General features: G+C 43.0%; 1 protein-coding gene across 2 annotated transcripts in view; it reads left to right on the top strand.

The window, feature by feature from the left end:
• Positions 1-692: 692 nt before the first annotated feature.
• The window catches only part of zgc:92429 (uncharacterized protein LOC445063 homolog), a 35,814-nt gene continuing 14,549 nt past the window's right edge, over positions 693-21,957 (top strand). Inside the window, exons 1-8 of one of the 2 annotated variants that reach the window (XM_048544050.2) lie at positions 693-800; positions 1,318-1,578; positions 3,123-3,172; positions 8,115-8,171; positions 11,396-11,559; positions 13,596-13,699; positions 15,907-15,968; positions 17,096-17,166. In XM_048544050.2, the coding sequence (XP_048400007.1) occupies positions 1,515-1,578; positions 3,123-3,172; positions 8,115-8,171; positions 11,396-11,559; positions 13,596-13,699; positions 15,907-15,968; positions 17,096-17,166 (572 nt within the window). In that variant the 5' untranslated portion in view covers positions 693-800; positions 1,318-1,514. Of the gene's footprint in view, positions 801-1,300; positions 1,579-3,122; positions 3,173-8,114; positions 8,172-11,395; positions 11,560-13,595; positions 13,700-15,906; positions 15,969-17,095; positions 17,167-21,957 lie in introns of those variants that run through there. The other variant, XM_059651420.1, reaches the window with a different exon arrangement.

The raw sequence follows: 21,957 nt of genomic DNA, 5'->3' as shown, positions 1-21,957 counted from the left end.
GGTGAAGTGAAAAGAACTCAGGAAAAAGAGTTTGAAGAATAGAAGACTCGACAAACAAAAAACTCAACTCACTGAACCCTATGGACTAGAACCATTGACCTGCTTCTCCAGATGTATTTTCTCTCCACCGAAGAGACTGCTCTTGTTTGTCTGTCTGTGTCTATCTGTGTGGGCGCGCCGGAGCAGGGTTGTTGGGGGAGGGTGGAATCAGAATTTAGAGTTAGAGTTTAGAATTTTACCCAGGGCTTACAATTTTACAGTTCATCGTTGTTTACCCATAGTTAGAATAGTTTTACTTGTAATAAATATTACTTCTTGTTCAGCATAGAAACCTGACCGGTGTCTTCTGTTATCCTGTGTCTATCCGACAGGCAAATTGCATACTTTTCTAAAATGTTTACCTTTTGTGATTACTTCAGGTAAAGCGGGGCTTGATTTGCAGTGTTAGCCCGAGGAGGTGTGACACGCTACAGACACTGCCGGACCCACTGAAATTTTCCAGCATTTTCTGCGTTTATTTTAGACGTACATCTGCCACAGTATTTTACATTGCAAGTGGCAGAAGAGAGAGAGCAGTTAATAAAGCATACCGCGTCATGGACGTTATTCATAGGGGCATCTGGTACAAAAGTAAATTACAAAGCGTTAAACCTCTTTAAAACACTTGCCAGGTCTCAACTGGAGCATTGCAACCAGGTCCGGGCACCACACTTTCAGAAGAATCTGAAGACTTTAGACAGGATGCAGAAAAGATTTATGACAATGTTTGCAAAGATGAGGAATTCCCGTTACAGACAAAGGTTAGTGAATTTGGGACTGTTCTAGAATAGAAAGTAGGGCGGAGATACAACTGATGTATTCAAAATCATTAGGCGTCTTTTCAGAGTAGATAAGGACACTGTTCCCAGTGGAGCAAGGATCAAGAACCGTAGGGTATACATTTAAGGTAATTGGCAAAAGTAGCAAAGTTGACATTGAGTGGTTAGGATCTGAATGCGCTACCTGTGAGTCTGGTGGAAGCAGATTCAGCTGAAGTTTTCTTTAAAAATAGAATAAATTTATGCAGAGCTGGAGGCGGGAGTAAGGTTAAGGAATTGCACTTGGTGAATTGCTGTTTCAGTTAGCCAGCATCAGCGCTACGGGCTGAACGGCCTTTGCCAGTGTAACCATTCTACCATTAGAGAGAATTTCTTTGGGGATTGGGCAGCATTTCGGCTACTACCTGTTTCCAGAAATATCATAACACAGTTTCTGCTCTAACGTTAACTCGGAATACCTTTTTTTAAAACAGCTTCCTTGTTTAACCTCTTCCTGCAGTTCGGCTCCTGTCTATCTCCATGTCCCTGACAGATAACAGCATGTGCTGTAACTATTTTTGGCCGACTACCTCTTGCTGTGCACTGGATAATTCCTTCCAGACGACACAGGATATTTCCAGAATATCCGATTCTCCCTTTTCCTGTGGGTGCAGAGAAGCGGCTGCTGTCTGCTAATCGCGAACTGAGCGTGTCCTGATGGCGGAGCTCTGCTACAACCGAGGTTGCGGCCTGCGCTTTGATCCCCAAAACAACCGTGAGGGTAAGAGACAAACTTGTACACAGCTCTGCTGCTTTAACAAACTGCCTTTTCTCGTTGTACCTAACTTTTTTTTAGCTTGAGAAGCTTGTTTAGCTAAGGCAGGGCTTTGAAATATTTCGTTGCAGCCTTTCCCTGCTGATCCTCGCCGTGCCGGGAAAGTAACGCCTTCTTTTCCTCCACACATAACCAAAAGATATTCTACTCTCCTTTCGGTCACTCATCTTACTCACAAAGGGCGGCATCTTTATTCCCTCCTACCCCTGCAAAATCACACTGCTTGGTTCTGTCTGAATGGCCCACTAATACATATATTGCCATCTACTGTACTCGCCTGTGAAAACACACTTGTTGCCTGTACGAGAGAATCAACTCATCCTTGGCTCTTTATTAGAGAAAAGCAAGGCCAGTCCCCATGTTCTGCCCTGGCCTGCAGCTGCTTCAAATATTTATCTACCTTTCCCTTGGAAAATTTGACTGCCCCTCCTTACTCTGCCGGCCAAAACACTCCATACCTTCTCAACTTTCTGTACCAATGCATTCCTCTTAATTACTTTTCAGTGCCAGTTGAAACTTATAACCTCCAATCACTGATTCCCTCTGCTCACTGGAGGAATCACTCTACACTTGGGTATTTTCCCAGTCAGCCCGTTCAGAGATGTCATTGTACAACTCTGGAGAAGACAGGACTTGAACGTAGACTACCCAGATTATAGATATGGACATTACCTCCACACCAGAAGAATCCCACTGCTCTAATCTTAGTCACCCTTTCAAAAGCCTTCATTAAGTCTCCAGTGAAGATCTTCACCTTTTCTCTGGTCCACTGTCTTAGATGTTGTCTTTTAACTCTGGAGTCTCATTCCTGACACTATCTGATAATTTTCACTTATTAAAATTTCTAATCTAACTAGTAACTCGTAGAAGTGCACCATTACTTTGCTATTCTAAGTCCTTGTTTGCAAACCTATGTGTCACTGGCTTTTTGTGGATTTATCTACATGTACTTGAACTTTCTCTTCATCACACCCTTGAGTTCATTTTCATTGTCTATGTTCTCTTCATTTTCCTGCTAAAATATTTAATCTCTGCCTTAAATTGCACCTGCCACCTGCTCACCAATTCCTTTTAAAGGCTCCTTTTTGACCAAGTTTGTAAGGTGTTGTATTCCTAGAATTTATTTACTTAAATTGAGAAATAAATTTGATGGACCAATGCATATTATGTACAGCATAACTGAGTTTGGAAGAAGAGGTAAGGTGAATCGAAAGATCTGATTAAGGCTAATTTTAGACCAAGCCTATTGTCTATAGAAGGAGGAGGAAAGCCATTGGAAGAAGGAAATGAGTTTGAGGAGAGAGTTTAATGCATTTCATTTCATTACTCTGTTGGTATGGGAACCATGGGATAAAAAATAAGAACAAGTACATCTCCTAATGGCCTGTGTCAGGAACTTTGCACAATTTTAATCTGATCTTCTCTTTCCACTTTTGCATGCTCTTATTTAAAATATGTTCAAAATAAGCTTTCAATACTTCCTCCAACAGATGATTGCTGTTACCACCCAGGTGTTCCAATCTTTCACGATGCACTCAAGGTAGGTATAAATGCGTAATCTATTTTCAGAAATAATTAACTTGAGAAAAAAGAGGGATTTGAATAGCATCAGAATGGGTATGATCTGGATGCAGCTTCTTAATCTGACTTTGTGGTCTGTTTCTTTACTCACCCTCCAAAATGATTTTCCCATTCTTTCACCTTTCATGCCATGTCATATTGCTAGTATCAAACCATTCAACCAACCTCTAGAGATGAAAGTGACACACATTTATGCCATGCAAATGCCAGGCAATATCATTGACCAGAAACTCAACTGGACGTGCTACATAAATACAATGGCTACAAGAGTAGGCCACAGGCTAGTGATACTGCGGTGAGTAACTCAACTCCTGACTCTCCAAAGCCTGTTTGCCATCTATGAGGCACAAGTCAGGAGTGTGATGGAGTACTCCCCGCTTGCCTGGATGAGTGCAGCCCCAACAACACTCAAGAAGCTTGATGTCTTCCAGGACAAAGCAGCCCGCTTGATTGGCATCACATCAGCAAACATCCACTCCATCCACCACTGATGCTCAGTAGCAGCAGTGTGTGCTATCTACAAGATACAGTGCAGAAATTCACCAAACACCCTGAGACAACACCTTCCAAATCCATAACCAATTCCATCTAGAAGGACTAGGGCAGCAGATACATGGGAACACCCGAACCTGCAAGTTCCCCTCCAAGCCACTGACCCATCCTGACTTGGAAATATATCACTGTTCCTTCATTGTCACTAGATCAAAATCCTGGAATCACCTCTTTCAGGGTGTTTTTTATTGACAACACACGGACTGCAGTGGTTCCACCTTCTCAAGAGCAATTAGGGACCAGCAATAAATGCTGGCCCAGCAAGTGACTGTCATGTCCCAAGACTGAACTAAGAAAAAAACCTGATCTTTCAGCCAACATTTGAATTGCTCATGGCTTCACCTTCAATGCCACTGCATTGGTAATACAAATAGCCTGCAGGTGAGCATTTGCAGTTATGAAACTATGTTCCACTGCTCTGAATTATTCAGGGAATCGAGAGTTATTGGGTGTAGATGGGAACGTAGAATTTGAAATTCAAACAGACGATCCATGACTTAATTGAATAGCAGTGCAGGAATGAGTTTCCAAATGGTTTTCTTCTGTTCTTATTTTGCATGTTCACGTATTGAATGAACCTGTCTCTACCACTCTCTGGGAAGAGAATTCTATACACTCAACCATCCAAGTGAAAAAAAAATCCATCTGAAAGAGGGGAAGCCCCGTATTTTCAAACTGTGTCCCCAGTTCTAATCTGCCCCCGACAAGAAATATGTACCTGTCAAGTCCCCTCAGGATATTATATATTTCAATAAGACTTTTTTGTCCTTCTTCTGAACTAAAATGAATATAGTTCAGCTTGTCTGTCCTTCCTGTACAAAGTAAGACCCCCCATCGCAAGTGTTCATCAAATAAGTTTTCTGCGAGCACCTTCTAATGCATTTACAAGCTTTCTAATGTAAGGAAATCAAAACTGTGTAAATTAGTCCAGATATGGTCCCACAGTGTTCTGTATAACTGGAGGAAAACATCTTTACTTCCATATTCTATTCCCCTTGAAAAAATTGACAACATTCTATTTTTCTTCTTAATCACTTCCTGTACCTTTATGTTAATTTTGTGATTCACCTACCAGCATACACAGATTTCTCAGTACCTCTGAGTTCTGTAGTCTCTTTCTAGTTAAATAATATGCTGCTTCTCCGTTCTTGAATTTACCACCATGTGTGTTCAATGATCCCTACTGCAGACTTTGGTACCTAAGCGTATACAAATTAAATGCCTTCTCTATCTGGACATATTTACACTTTGTGCTGCAAAAATTCACGAAAGATCCTCAGACAGCACCTTCCAGACCCACAACCACTTCCATCTAGAAAGACAAGGGCAACAGGCATATGGGAACACCACCACCTCCAAGTTCCCCTCCAAGCCACTCACCATCCTGACTTGGAAATACATCACCATTCCTTCACTTTCACTGGGTCAAAATCCTGGAATGTCCTCCCTAATGGCATTGTGGGTTAACCCACAGCAGGAGGACTGCAGTGGTTCAAGAAGGAAGCTCACCATCACGTTCTCAACGGCAACTAGGGATTTGTGAAAAATGCTGGCAAGCCAGCGACACCCACATCCTATAAATGAATTGAAAAATAAATACTTGGATGCATACGCTATTGGGCCTACCTCTCCATTAGGCCACCTATGTGCTAATACTACCCCGATGCCATACAGGGAGGTATTGCATGTCACAATCAGATCTCAGTTGGGACCATATTGTGCCAACTCCTTAGAGGATGATAACCATTTCTTCACTTCCCTGAAAGTTATGGCTTGGCTACGCAACTATTTTCAAGGCTGACCCTTTTTTAAGAGTTGATGCAAAGGTGCTAGGATGGAGGCCAGGTTGTGTATGAACTTTCCATAATAATTCAGCAACCCAAGGGAAAAAACTGAAGCTCTGGTACAGACGTGAGAGCTGGGGCATCTTTGATCAACTTCAGTTTATCTTCCAATGGCTGTACCTCGGTCTTGTTGACTCTGTAGCCCAAGTTGGTCACTTAGGGTGCCTGGAACACCTACTTTTCTTATGTGTATGCCCACCTGAGAGAGATGTCTAAGGACTATGCCCAAGTACTCTAAGTACTCCTTATTGGTATTTGTGGTTATTGGAAAGTCATCTAGATAGATGTTGACCTGAGGTAGACATTGTGAAATGTTCTCCATTATCCGCTGAAATAATTGCACAGGCTGATGATACCCCAAAAGGCAGTCTCATATATTGGTACAAACGCTTATGGATCTTAATTGTAGCATTATTTTTGGAATCCTCGTCTAACCACAATTGCAAGTATTCATGGCTTGCGTTCAGCTTTGTGAAGGACAGCACCCCCAACAGCTTTGTGTATAAATCCTCTCTGAAAGGGATTAGTTATTTATCCAGCTGCAAAAAGTGGTTTACTGTTTGTTTAAAATCCCCCCAAAGGTGAACTGACCCATTGAGCTTCACAATTGGTATAACTGGTGATGCCCATTCTGCAAACTGGACAGTTTGAGGATTCCTTCACTTTCCAGCCTTCCAGTTTCTGCCTCTATTTTTGTATGTAAGGCAAGTGGCACTGGGTGGGCCTTGCAGAATTGTGGGATTGCTTCCTGGTCAAAGTGCAAGATGGCCTTGGCTCCTTTGATAGTCCCAGACCACCTTATGAGTATTTAACTAGGATTTCACCCAGGCAGCCATTTTCTAACTGAAAAATGTTGAGCCAATCTAAGTGAATCTTTCTCAAACAATTTTTCCCAAACAGCTTGGGCCTAAGCCCTTGATTACAATCAGTGGTAACTGAACCAGCTGCTTCTCTCAAGAGACTTGAAACAATGTTGTTCCCTTAATCTGTAAAGGTGCCCCAGTATAGCTTCTCAGTCTAGCTGAGGTCTTGCATAAACTTAAGGTTTAGAGTCCAGAACAAATTTTGTTGAAGACTAGTTCTGAGATTACTGAAACAGCTGAACCAATATTGATTTTCATTACAATCAGGTGACCATTTAACCAGACATTTATTTTGATTGGTTCATATTTGGATCTTGCTAAACAATTTAACTGCTTTAAACCAGAAGTAGATAACCTTTCCAGGGTGTGCATTGTCCTGGATACCAGCCTAGGATCTCTATTACTTAATTCAGGCTTAGTAGGACTCTTTTACTGTCTCAAGTCCACATACCAGCAAGTACAATGGTTTGCTGGCTGGGATCCTGAAAAAGATGTTAGCCATTTGGCCGAGGTTTGGCTTTGTTTTGGGGTTTTGTTGTGGGCTGCCCTAGAGTCTCTCTGTTCAGGATATGTCTCGAGTGAAGCTGTCCCATTAGCCTTCACTCAAGTGGTGATCCCTAAGCTCTGTCAGACTGGCAAGGATGTTCACCTCTGTCAGAATACCCTTCAATTCATATGCTGCACTTGCCACATTTTCCACTGGTAAAGTCAGCTGTCGTGCCTGTTTGAATTCCAATTGAACTTTAGCTAGTAGGCACTTTTGCCTGGTCACATCATTAATCCCACTCTCGTTGCCATTGAGACAACTCCACAGAGGCTGGTATCCCATCACCAAGTCACGCTTTATTTACAAGTGGAGAGTCTTGACACTGATCCACCTCCCTCAGACACTCCTGTTTATATCTGTCAGCCAAGACTCCCTGATTGGGGCTGTTAATCTGGTCCAATCAGAGAACTCATATTCTGTGAGATCCACCTGACTGACCTCATTATAATCGTTACATCTAGGTCACTAAAACCACTAGATAATTTATCATTTATCACCTAAATGTTTGTGGGACAAATTGCCTGCTTCCTTATTTTACAACAAATGAATGCACTGCAAAAAGCACTTAACTGGCAGTGAAACCCTTTGAGACCTCTGCAGGTTATAAATACTGTATGTCAATATAAGTCTTCTCATTCTTCCTATCATGTTTCTTCTTGATGGAAGAAGGAAATGGGGAGCGTATCAACCAGGGAGAGTCTCTCACTTTCTTCTATTATCACCTCATCTGCGTTCAGTAGCTAAGGTGATGCGAGTAAGCTGGTACTATTGGCTTCGGGTCCTTCTAGCTGTTGTCCAATCCAGCAGCAATAAAACCTATAATTCTGTAGCTTGTCACATTGGTACAGGAAGAAAGCAAACATACCCTAATGGCTCAGCAGGTCTGATAGTATCTGTGAAGAAAAACTCAGAGTTAACATTTTGGGTCTGGTGACCGTGTTCTGAGGAAGGGTCACTGGATCTGAAATGTTAACTCTGATTGTTTATTCACAGATGCTGCCAGACCTGCTGACTTTTTCCAGCAACTTCTGTTTTTGGTTTACAGTGTCCACATTTCTTTCAGTTTTTACGATAATGGTTTGCTGTTTCACTCAGGGATGGTCCTGCTGCAAGAAAAAGACAACCGACTTCTCAGAATTTCTAGCAATCAAAGTAAGTAGTGTTTAGTGTTCTCACCAATACAGAATCTCAGATAAAATCAGATTACCAAATTATTTAATATATATATGAGTTAATGTAGTCAAGTTTGCTCCCCTGCATCTCTGACTTCAAGTGGAATGTGCCTATTGGGACCTACTTGTGGATGTGACCATAACTATGGTATTATAATGGCTCTGATGTTCTCCCCCACCCCAACACACAGAATCTCCTTCGGTAGGGTTTGTGACCAGTGGTGCAAGGCACAAGCTGTACCTCTGTACTAGGCCTGAGGGAATTACAGTATATGCATAATTGTTTTCAATTTTGTATCCTTTCGCAGCTGAACAAAATACAAATGCAAAGGCCAGAAGCCATGAAACTTGTCTCACTGCTTCCTGGTGGGCCTAGTTTCAGCATTACAAGCCGTTTTTTTTGGTGCCACCCCATTCCCTACCTCCGACCTCAGACATCTATGGATTTTCTCCCTATCTCTACTTATATCTTCCCATCTTAAGGAATTCGGTTGCTTTGGTCAGAGCTTCTTTGGAGACTTGACGGTGACAAGGGATGAGTTAAAAAGCGAATGTTCCACCTCCTGTGGTCACTGAGAAGGGGTTGCAGTGTTGGGGATGGTGGAGGAGTAGCCCAGGATATTATAGAGGAACAGTCCCTTAAGAATGTTGAACAGAGTGAGGGGAAGATGTGTTTAGTGCTGGCATCATGTTGGAGGTGGCAGAAAGGGTGGAGGATGATCCTTTGAATACTAAGACTGTTAGATGATAAGCAACAACAAGGGGAATCCTGGTTCTGGGAGGGAAGGGAAGGGGCAGTTACTGTAGAAGTGTGGGAAATGCATCATACATGGTTGAGGGTCATAACGAACACAGTGAGAGGAAACTTCAGTTGAGGAAAAAGGAAGACATGTTGGAAGTGTTGTTATAAAAGATCAACCACCAGTGGACATTAAATGGTGTTACCACCACTGAAACCGCCACAATTGATCAAAATCTCAACTGGACTCACCGCATAAACAGTGGATGCAAGAGTGGTCAGAGACAAGGAATACTCCAGCGAGTAACTCATCTTCTGATTCCCCAAAAGCCTGTCCATCATCTGCAAGGCACAAGTCAGAAGTGAGATGGAATACTCTGCACTTCCCCAGATGAGTGCAGCTCCAACAATGTTCAAGAAGCCTGACGCCATCCAGGACAAAGCATCCCACTTACACATCCACATGCATCCATTCCCTCCTCCACCAATACTGAGTAGCAGCAGTGTGTCTATCTACAAGATGCACTGCGGAAATTCACCAGAGATCCTTATACAGCACCTTCCAAACCCACAACCACTTCCACTCAGAAGGACAAGGGCAGAAGGTACATAGGAACACCACCATATAAGTTCCTCACCATCCTGACCTGGAAACATATCGCTGTACTTTCACTGTTGCTAGGTCAAATGAAGGAACTCCCTCCCTAATGGCATTGTCAGCATATCTACAGCATATGGACTGCAGCGGTTCAAGAAGGCAGCTTACCACCACCTTCTCAAGTACAGCTAGGGATCAGCAATAAATACTGGCCACGCAGCGACGCCCAAATCCCACAACACAATAAATAAAAGTTGGTAACATCTTTGAAACAAATGTGACGGAGATAGAGAAACTGGGAGAATAAAATGGAAACTTTGGAGGAAAGCGGGTGTGAGGAGGTTTAGTTGTGGTAGCTGTGGAAATTGGTGTGTTTGTAAATGAGAATTAGAAGACAGTCCATCCCACAAAATGGAGCAAGAAAGGAAGGAAAAGGAAGTGTCAGAGGTTGACCAGATGAGTTCAGACATAATTAAAGGCAAAATTGTTTAATTTTTCCAGTTCTGGCCGATTGTAGAAAACAGCACTATTACAGTCATTGATAGGCTAGAAAAAAACAATTGGGTTGGAGAAAGAGTAGGATTGAGATGAGGTGACTGGAACTTCTTTCAATCTACTGGACAGCGAAGCAGGTTACCTCAGAGTACAATGGGACCTTAATCGGATGGGCAAATGGGTCGAAGAGTGGCAGGTGGAGTATAATTTAAATAAATGTGAGGTGCTGCATTTTGGAAAGGCAAATCAGGGCAGGACTCATACACTTAATGTTGAGGTCCTGGGGTGTGTTGCTGAACAAAGAGACCCTGGGGTGCAGGTTCCTTCAAAGTGGAGTTGCAAGTAGTAAAGGAGGAGTTTGGTATGCTTGTCTTCATTGGTCAGTGCATTCAGTATAGGAGTTGGGAGGTCGTGTTGCAGCTGTACAGGACATTGGTTAGGCCACTTTTGGAATAATGCATTCAATTCTTGCCTTACTGCTATAGGAAAGATGTTGTAAAACTTGAAAGGGTTCAGAAATGATTTACAAGGATGTTGCCAGCTTTGGAGGGTTTGAGCTTTAGGGAGAGGCTGAATTGGATGGGGCTCTCTTCCCTGGAGTGTCGGAGGCTGAGGGGTGACCTTATAGAGGTTTATGAAGACATTAGGGGCGTGGTTAGGTGAGTCCAAAACTAGAGGGCATAGGTTTAAGGTGAGAGGGGAAAAATTTAAAAGGGACCTAAGGGGCAACTTTTTCATGTGGACTGTATGGAGGTGGTGGAGGCTGGTACAGTTACAACATTCAAGATGGATCTGGATGGGTATTTGAACAGCAAGGGTTGAGAGTGAAATTGGTCAAATGCTGGAAAATGGGACAAGATTAATTTAGAATATTTGGTCAGCCTGGCTGAGTTGCACCACAAGGTCTGTTGCCATGCTGTAAACCTTTATGGCTCTATGACTCTACTGCAGTGTGATAGCTGCTCACAATGAAGTCTCCTATGCACTGGGAGACCAAACAAAGACTGCTTTGTGAAACACCTCCCTTCAGTCCACAAGCATGACTCTAACCTCCTGGTTTCTCGCCATTTCGATACACCGTCTTTCTCTCGTGCTAACGTTTCTGATGTGGGTTTGCTGGAATGCTTCAGTGAAGCCCAAGGCACGCTGGAGGAACAGCACCACACTTTTGCTTAGTCCCTTTGCAGCCTTTTAGACTCAACATTGAGTTCAACAACTTCAGACCATGAACTGTGTCTTCCATTTTCATTACACGTACAGTCTCACAGTCTGCAAAGGCAGGTGATGCAAACAACACAGCTCAATAATCTAGGGGTTAGAAGTGAAATGATAAGAGTGATTGGTTTGATGGTGTATTCTTGCTGTGCCTCAGGGATGCACAAAAGGTCAGCACTCCAACGTAAAGCCTTCAGAGCCTCTGAACCCCGAAATCACACGTAACAAGGATCCGACAGAAAACTCGAAGTCACAGTTTGATGCTGAGTACATCACCAAAGGTCCCAAATCAGCAGAATCAATGAAGAAAGACAGACCAAGGTACCATGGCTGCCTGTTTACGCAGTATTTGCATTGAATCACAAAGCCAGTCCAGCTAATGCCTGCTTGACTCTCATATGCAAAAGCCAAAATTATGACAAGGAAAATGCCGGATCTGCTCCCAGGATGAGGCATTCCACTCTCGCACATCCCAGATGTCCGTGTTCAAGGACCGCAACTCCCCCCCCCGCCCCCCGCAGTGGTCGAGAACGCCCTTGACCGCGTCTCCCGCATTTCCTGCAACACATCCCTCACACCCTACCCCACAATAACCGCCATAAGAGAATCCCCCTCGTCCTCACATACTACCCCACCAACCTCTGGATACAACGCATCATCCTCCGACACTTCTGCCATCTACAATCCGACCCCACCACCCAAGACAATTTTCCATCCCCACCCTTGTCTGCTTTCCAGAGAGACCACTCTCTCCATGACTCCCTTGTCCGCTCCACACTCCCCTCCAACCCCACCATACCCGGCACTTTCCCCTGCAACCGCACGAAGTGCTACACTTGCCCCCAAACCTCGTCCCTCACCCCCATCCCAGGCCCCAAGATGACTTTCCATATTAAGCAGAGGTTCATCTGCACATCTGCCAATGTAGTATACTGTATCCACTGTATCCATTGTGGCTTCCTCTACATTGGGGAAACCAAGCGGAGGCTTGGGGACCGCTTTGCAGAACATCTCCACCCGGTTTGCAATAAACAACTGCACCTCCCAGTCGCGAACCATTTTAACTCCCCCTCCCATTCCTTAGACGACATGTCCATCCTGGGCCTCCTGCAGTGCCACAATGATGCCACTGAAGGTTGCAGGAACAGCAACTCATATTCCGCTTTGGAACCCTGCGGCCCAATGGTATCAATGTGGATTTCACAAGCTTCAAAATCCCCCCTTCCCCCACTGCATCCCAAAACCAGCCAAGCTCGTCCCCTCCCCTCTCTGCATCCCAAAACCAGCCCAGCTCGTCCCCACCTCCCTAACCTGTTCTTCCTCTCACTTATCCCCTCCTCCCATCTCAAGCCGCACCTCCATTTCCCACCTACTAACCTCATCCCGCCTCCTTGACCTGTCTGTCCTCCCTGGACTGACCTATCCTCTCCCCGCCTCCCCACCTATACTCTCCTCTCCACCTACCTTCTCCTCTATCCATCTTCGATCTGCCTCACCCTCTCTTCTGTTTATTTCAGAACTTTCTCCCCATCCCCCTCTCTGATGAAGGGTCTAGACCCGAAACGTTAGCTTTTGTGCTCCTGAGATGCTGCTTGGCCTGCTGTGTTCATCCAGCTCCACACTTTGTTATCTTGTATTACAAACGGTCTGAGTTCCACCCCAAAAGAGACACTAATTATCGAGTCTAATTTAGATATACTGATAGATTTAGGTATTTAATTAATCATTATGAATTTGATAAGTACTTGCAGTAGATTATCTATCTTGTCCTTTTGCTTAAACACACTTGTTCAGAAAACTGGTTTGCCACATTGTTGCAAATGGGAACATTTTTCTGAGATTAGTAAGGCCCGTTTTTGGGACAGTGCAAATCTCAGATTGATGAGTCTCCACATGTTATTAAAGTGTATGGGAAGTAAGAGCTGTACAGCTCAGCCAATGATCTCATCGAATGGCAAAACAGGTTCAAGGGCCTAATTGCCTCACTCCTGTTCTTATCGTCCCGAATCTAATCTGGAAGTGATTGATGGAGCACAAGGGAGTTTTCTTCAATATCTAATGTATGCTATATCCAAACATGAAGCATTTGGTGCATGATGATACAGTATTAAAAGCTTCATTTGCAATCTTGGATCACATGATTGGGCAATAAATGGATTTACTCTGCTTCTAACCCATGCTGCTTTTAACTTGAGAGCATTTAACATGGGTGCTGGATCTGACCTTTTCTATATTTTCCCTGAGAGCAGTGCTGCTTACTATGAACTTTGAATAGTGTGGATTAATCTATTAACAATGTAGATCTGAATAGCTGCCTGATGGGTTGCTCTTGTTTATTTTTTAATTTATTTTGATAGCTCTGATGAACCAATGGTAAAACTGCCTCAGAAAGTGTCAAAATCACTGCAGGAATCCCTGGAGAAGCTCAGCAAGGCTACTCAGGAGAAAAACGTAACGAGAGGTAAATACCAGGAAAATGCAGCAAACAAATAAATTTTATTTAAATTGCATCTTTAACAGAGTAAAATGTCTCACAGGAACATTACAAACCAATAGTTGACACAAGTCAAGTAGTAATGTTAAAAATGATCAAGAGCTGGATCATGAAGCTAGGTTTAGAGGGATAATTGAAAGAAAGCAAGAGAGTCAAAGAAGCTTAGGGGAGGAATTCTAGCTCTTAGGGCCTAAACTGCAGAAGCTACAGACACAGATGGAATAAAATTGGGATTGTTCAAGAGAAGACTGGAATTAAAGAAATGCAGAAATCCCAAAGGGTTGAAGGAATCCCTAAGTCATAAAGGATGAGACCATGGAGGGATTTAATAACAAAGATGTGAATCTTGAAATCAAGGTCTTGATTAACGAGTTTATTCAGATTCTAAATGCTAAAATTTCATGCTTAATAAAATGGCGGGTTGGAGCCAAGTCGGAGATTTGAAATTTAAAGCATCTGAAACAGGATCTCGATTTGCACCTCTTTAATTTTACCAGAGGAGGGTGGGGATAACCAAGCCACAAGTGGGATGTGGGTTGATTAGTTAAATATTATAATGAGGGTGCGTGCCTTCAATTTAGCAGTATTTGCATTTTTAAAAAATTGATATCAAATGAGTTTCCCAAGTTCTGCGAAGCTGGCAGTGAAAAGAGGGGAGAAGAATTAAATCCACGAGTTAAGTGCTTTTATAGAACACCTTGTGAGCCAGGAGGAACAGGAGGGTTTTTCCAAGGACCCTGAAACCCATGCTTCCACCTTTGTGCTGCCATTAACCACTTTTGGACCCAACCACCATTTACAACCATAGCTACCTTTCGACATCCCTGGCTGTGCTTGAAACTACCACCCCTAAAAGACTGTAACAACTCCCATACTCCCTCATGCATGATCAGGAATTCTGCAGTGATTGGGACCATCTTATGAATGGAACATCATGGCCACAGATGTTCCCTCCTGCTCCACCTTCTCCCATCAACCCCTGCAAACAGCAGTTATGATCCTAGCCATTAATCCCCACCAAACATGCACGTCCTCCTTGGATATGGCCTAGCAGTGCTGGAGATGTCCCTGCCCAAGCAACCTCCAACCTACCAATCTTTGCTTGCATGAAGGAAACTGGCATAAAAATATTTATTTGATTTCTCTGACCTGAAAACCTGCATGGATTGTGCCTCAGAACTGTCGTCTAGGCCTGTAAATCTATTCCTGATTTTTTAATATTTCATGCTTGGGGTAAAGACATTGCCACTAAGGCCCAGCATTTATTGTGCATCTTTAATTAACTGGAAGAAGGTGGTGATGCCTTCTTGAACTAAAGCAGTTTGTGTGGTGAAGGTGTCCTCATTGTGCTGCTAGGTCAGGAGTTCAGTATTTTGATCCTATGGCAATGAATGAACAGATTGGGATGATGTGTAGCTTGGAGAGGAACTTGGGACTAAAGATATTCTAAAGCAATTGATGTCCTTGCACCTTCTGCTGGTGCATGGGTTTGAATGTTTTGTTGAAAGTTCTGCTCTCATTGGGTCTATTGAAGCGCAGTTCCTGTGCTGCTGGATCAGGGGACAGCGATTTCAAAAGTGCTGATAATTATGCTCGAATTTACATTTGGGCCCATAGCCAAAGAAATTCAGTGCTCCTTCTGGTAGATCAGCAGGTGAGGTGGGAGTTTAATCCAAGATGGAATAATCAGATGTCGGCACTGTTGAGGATGGGTTTGATGATGACTAAGACTTTAACCTCTTCAGATTTAGTAGATGAAACTGGCGCAGAATAAAATTTTTAAAAATCGGACAATGAAGGTGAATAATCTGAAATCTTGGTGGACATAAAGAAGTACCTTGTGCAGATATACCATATTCCCTTGATGATTAAGCAAGTCCATAATGTCCTTCCTTTGTGTATATGTGCTATTAAGAAGAAATGGACTTGAAATGCCAAAGGGATTTTCATATGTCCATCCTTTCTTGTGTTTGTAACTCCATTTTGAAAACATATTATTAATCCAGGCCAGGACGAAATAACACAAAAATGCTTAGTAAAATTAAATCCATGATATTGATCCACCGCTTTTTGGCGACTAGATTGACTATGTTGAAGATAAATTGGTAGTAAGTTTTGATAAGAACTTAAAACAGCATATGATGGAATTGAACCTATATTATTTCCTATTGCAGAGGAGGCACCCAGTAGGGAACTTAAAGTGGGCACTTCATGTAAACATGCTGGCTGTAAGAAGGTACGTTAAAATGTCTAACTCTTTTTTATAAACATGAAGACTTTGTTTCACATTTTTCTCTCCTTTGATGAAGGCTTATTCCTCACTCCACTCTCCCAGCCTGAGAGTACAGTTAAGTGACCTGGTCACTGGATCTCTGCCATCTGCTTTGGCGGTAGTGGCCCAATGGATAGCCCAGCTGGCAACTGTTTTTCCAACAGTTTTTTTTTTCTTGTGGTGAAATGCTTGGAATTTGCTTGAGTCTGTATCTACAATCCATTCATTCATGGCCATTACCTCTTACCACCTTCTTGAGTGCTATAGATGCCATGGGAACAGTAGCACAATGGTTATGTTATAAAATCCGAAATGTGTGGAAGCAGGCCATTTGATCCACACTAACCCTCCAAAGAGCATTCCACCCAGACCTACCCCTATAGCTCTGAATTTCAAATGGCCAATCCACCTAACCTGCGCGTCTTTGGACTGTGAGAGGAAACTCATGCAGACGTGGGGGGAACGTGCAAACTCTACATAGTTGGCTGAGGGTAGAATTGAACCCAGGGTCCTGGTGCTGCAAGACAGCAGTGCTAACCACTGAGCCACCGTGCTACCCAGATATATTATGAAATGAGTGTTGCAGAGGCCTAAGGGGAGTAAATCTGCTTTTCCTGACTAGTCCAGCCTGTATGTGACTAAAGACCCATAGTGACGTGGTTAGCTCTTTGCTGCCCTCTAGAATGACCTAACAAGCCAGTCAGTTGTATTCAGGAAAATGGTTCTCCACCAGCTTCTCAGGGGAAGTTAGGAAAGGACAATAAAACTGGTCTTGTCAGCAATGCCCATATCACGTGAATAAGTAAAAATAACATTTAATGTATTAACATATCACAGAAATATTATGAAACCAAGTTTGTCATTGCACCAAAGGAAGGGTTCATAAAGCAGGTTACTAAAGACAGTTTTGAAGGAAGAGATAGGGAGGTAATTGGTACCTAAGAAATTGAATGGTGCAGTTCCAGAGCTTAGGGCCCAACTATCATTGGTCATTGAAATATTAATCCAAGAGAAGATGCAGGGCTAGCCATACATCCCTAACTTCATTGTGTTCTTCTCTGTGTTACTGTGCGTTCAATTTTTTTTCACAGACATTTCAAGGGCCAGATAGTGATCTGGAGACATGCAACTTTCATCCTGGAATTCCCATCTTCCATGAAGGGTGAGTTTATATTGTAATAAAGTAATATATAACCCCTCCATTTAAATCACAGAGGCTTATATTTTTATAAGAATAATCAGTCTTTCAGTATCTTACCTTAATGACAGTTCATGATGTGCAAGACAACATATGCCATCAGATTATCTGACTACAGAAGGTATCACAACCAGGAAAACCCTCAAGACTAACACAGATATTTAGCAGCAGAAGTCAATGGTTAGCAATCAGCAGTGAGAGCCTTTGCTGATTTTCACTTCCCTAAACCCAGGACACGAAGGTCAAATGTAGTACTGTCACAGCTATCTCAGTTGAGATTGACTAACTCAGGATAGGCCATGGTTAGAGCTTGGACTCTTCCTAATTCATGTGATTTGCTGTTCTGTGGTTAATTACCTCCTGAGCTATCGGGAGTTCCCTTCCCATCAACTCTCTGCAATCCCGTTTATTTTAATTTGAATATGGTTTGTAGGAAAGTCAGCGTCTGGGAGTAAACCACATTCCAAAACATAATAGTGAAATATACCAGAACAAAGCACAGGAGAAAATGCAGAAGAAAGGATAACTTCAGCATTTCCAGCATTATCTCGCACTCAAAAGTAGTGCAAATTGGGGAATTTGGATTCTCGGGAGTGAGGTCTAATTCTAGGGAAATAATATCACCACATTTACCTGTAAATCCCATTACTGAAAAAGAGCCACAACAGGTAGCGGCACACTTTCAGAATATGACCAGAGAGCAGCTTTGCCATGGCATGGTAGCAGTAAAGTTACCATAGTTTTACCAGACTGTTGGGCTTCCATCTCATTGGAGAGAGTCGACAGGTGGTTGTGACCTCACCTCAGCCAAGGGGAAAGATTTACAAGACGAGTCTTTCATGGTGACCTCAGCCAAGTCAGTTAGCTTGGTTGGTTGGACAGCTTGTTTGTGATACAGAGTAAGCATGATAGAGGATGGTGACTAGGGCAATTGCTTCCGATAGGAATGGAGAAAGGGAATATTGAAGCATCATTATATGGAATCCTCTGTTCCTGGAAGTGGAGGCTTGGAAATGAGTAGGACAGTTATTTGGCAGGGCATTAACAATGCAAAACCTCCTTGCTTCGACCAGAATTAAGTTATAAGCAGGATGGCTTTCAGCTCATGCTCCCCAGCACCAGTTAAGGCCAATAAGGACCACTTAAGGGCATCAGCCCCCTCATTTCTGGGATTAATCCAGATGCAGAAGGGCCAGTCGATATAGCATTCTTGATACTACTAATTTGGAGGCAGCCTGTCACCTTGGGATGGAAGAATTCCCTTGATCAAAGATAATTAGTGCTTGACTGAAGGACTGAATTTCCCGGGGTGGGATGTGTGTCTTTCAAGAATCATCCTCTGCTCTGTGACCTCCCCACCCTCCAAAGTTGAGAACCCACCTCTCCCCCCTCCATTACAGCTTTGCCCTAGCTCCTCTGCCATCTTGGGACTCTGGATCTGATCATCTGTTAGCAGCACAACCACCAACGTGGTCCCACTGAGCACACACATCTCCGGTTTCCGATTGACTGGCAGTTCTTACTGGATAAGATTCCCAGCCCTGGGATCTCGATTCCCTGGGCAGACCTACCAGTGGACATGCTACTGCCTGATCAGCATGTGATTGGGGTGACTTCCCCAGGAGCGACAGCACAGACTCCAGCCAGCAAATGTGATGTGCTAATGACACACCGAATTTCCCTCCCATTGAATGAAGAGAATTATTAATATTGAGATGATTCATTGCAGGAAGAGTGAGGACCATTATGAAGCAGAGCACAGACAATATCCAAGCCTGGGCTGATAAGTAACATTTGTGTGAAAATGCCAAACATCGATCATCTCCACACAAAATTAATTTAACCATCTGTCCGACATTCAACAATGCCATTACCACCTCTGAGTCCCCAGCATTAGCATTGTAACTGGGGCAGCCATTTTAATGTGGAGGTGACAAGAGTAATTGGTGGCAGGGAATTCTGTGATGAATAACAACTCCTGATTTTCCAAAGTTTGTCCACCATCTATAAGGTACAATTCAGCAGCGTGATGGAGTACTGTCCAATCGTCTGGATGAACATAGAGCAGTACAGCACAGGAACAGGCCTTTTTTCCCACAATGTCTGCACCGACTTTGATAACCTTGCTAAACTAATTTGATATGTCTGCACTTGGCCCTTATCTCTATATCCCCTGCCTGTACATATGTTTGTCTAAATGCCTCTAAACATTACTTTTGTATCTGCTTCTACAACCTCCCCTGGCAACATATTTCCAGGCACAAATCACCACAGTAAATTTCTCTGTGTAAAAAAGCTTGCCTTGCACATCTTCTTTAAACTTTGCCCCTCTCACCTTAAATCTATTGACCGCAGCATTTGTCATTTCTATCCTTCCAAACAGACTCAAGACTATCCATCTTATCCGTCCCTCTCATAAACTTCTATCAGGTCAACCCTCAGCCTCTGATGCTTCAGTGAAAACATTCAAGTTTGTCCGAGTTCTCATTGTAGCTAATACCCTCCAATCCAGGCAACATCCTGGTAAACCTCTTTTTCACACCCTCCAAAGCCTCCACATCCTACAGCGTGGTAACCAGAACTTCACACAATATGCCAAATGTGGCCAAACTAAAGTCATGCAACACCTCTTGCCAAGTTTTGTACTCAATGTCTCGACTTATGAAGGCCAAGTACGCTGTATGACTTCTTAGCCACCTTATTCACTGGTGTTGCCACTTTCAGGGAGTTATGGCCTTGCACCCTAAGATCCCTCTGTGTATCGTTACAGCTGAGGGTTGTGCCATTTACTGGGTACTTTGCTCTTGTATTTGACTAATCAAAATACATCACCACACACTTGTCTACATTATACTCCACCTGCCATTTATCTGATCAACTTTCCAACTGATCTATATCTTGCTGTATCCTTTGACAACCTTCCTCATTATCTACAATGCCATCAATTTTTGTGTTGTCTGCAGAATTACTAATCTGATCACTGGCATTTTCTTTCAATTCATTTATTTAAACAACAGAAGTCCCAGTCCTGATCCTTGTGGAACACAACTGATCACAAACTTCCAGTCAGAAAAAATTACCCTTCCACAACTACCCTCTGTCTTCTATGACCAAGCCATTTACCAACTCTTCATGGATCCCATGTGACTTGAATTCTGGACCAGCCTACCATGTAGACCTTGTCAAATGCTCTCATAAACTCTCATAAAGTCCATGTAGGCAACATTCACTACCCTATCCTCATCAATCATCTTCATTACTTCCTCAAAAAGTTCAATCAACTTTGTGAGACAAGAACTGTCCCAGAAAAAGCTGTGTTGACTATCCCTAATAAGTCCATTCTTTTCCAAATGCAAGTAAATTCGGTCCCTCAGAATCTTCTCCAATAATTTCTCTATCATTGATGTAAGGTTCACTGGCCTACAATTTTCTGAATCATCCCTGTTACCTTCCTTAAACAAAGGAACAACATTGGATATTCTCCAGTCTTCTGGAGGCTCGCTAAGTAGATATGAAGATCTCTGTCAAAGCCCCAGCAATCCCTTCTCTTGACTCCTTCAGGATCCTGGGATAGATCCCGTCAGGCCCTAGAGACTTATCTACATTACTGTTTTGCAAGATACCCAACATCTCTTCCTCCTTAATATCAACATACCCCTCCGTAATATACCATCATCCATGTTGCTCTCCTTAGTAAATACTGATGCAAAATGCTCTTTAAAGATAATCACCAATTTCCCTTGGCTCCACACATAAATTCCCTCCGTTATTCTTGAGTGAACTTATCTTTTCCCAAGCTACCCTCTTGCTCCTCATATATGTATAAAATGCCTTGGGACTGTATTTAACCCTGCTTGACCCTTTTAGCTCTCATAATTCCTTGTTTAAGTTGTTTCCGGCTCCCTTTATATTCCTCAAGGGTCTTGTCTGATTTCAGTTTCCTAAACCTTACATATGCTTTCTTTTACATTTTGACTAAACTTTCAAAGCTCGTCATCCAAGGTTCCCAAATCTTGTCATCCTTATCTTTCACATTCACAGGAACAGACTAGTCTTGAACTCTGATCAACTGGCCTTTAAAAGACTCCCACATGTCAGATATGGATTTACCTCAAACAGCCACTCCCAATCTAATTTCTCCAGTTCCTGCATAATACTGTTGTAATTGGCCTTCCCCCAATTTATCACTTTTACCTGAGGTTCAGTCTTGTCATTCGCGATGTAAAAACTGAAAGAACTGTGGATGCTGTAAATTGGGAACAAAAACAAAGTTGCTGGAAAAGCTCAGCAGGTCTGGCAGTATCTATGAAGGAAAAGACAGAGTTAATGTTTTGGGTCTGGTGACCCTTCCTCACAACTCAGGAAGGGTCACCGGATCTGAAACGTCAACTGTATTTTCCTTCACAGATGCTGCCAGACCTGCTGAGCTTTTCCTGCAACTTCTGTTTTTGTTATCATTATCCATAACTATCTTAAAACTTACACAACAATGATCACTGTTCCCAAAATGCTCCCCTGACTGAGGGACACCCTGACTGAAGGTTGTCTCCCTTGATTTGACTGAGATCATGGCCATTGGGTTGAAACAAATGCTGGGTGTTTGCTACGTACACTGCGAGTGCATGGTGTTAGCAGATAACTGTGACAGGCTGCTTGGTTTTATTTCTGTGCAGGACAAAAGTACAGTGTGTGAACCTTTCAGCTGTGACTGAGGGGTCAGAGCAGAAAAGGGCAAGCCAAGGCAAAGATGTTGTG

This window comes from Stegostoma tigrinum, chromosome 15, assembly GCF_030684315.1.
Source record: "Stegostoma tigrinum isolate sSteTig4 chromosome 15, sSteTig4.hap1, whole genome shotgun sequence".
NCBI lineage: Eukaryota > Metazoa > Chordata > Chondrichthyes > Orectolobiformes > Stegostomatidae > Stegostoma > Stegostoma tigrinum.
Note: the sequence above shows the minus strand (reverse complement) of the source record. Positions and strands in the feature narration are given on the sequence as shown.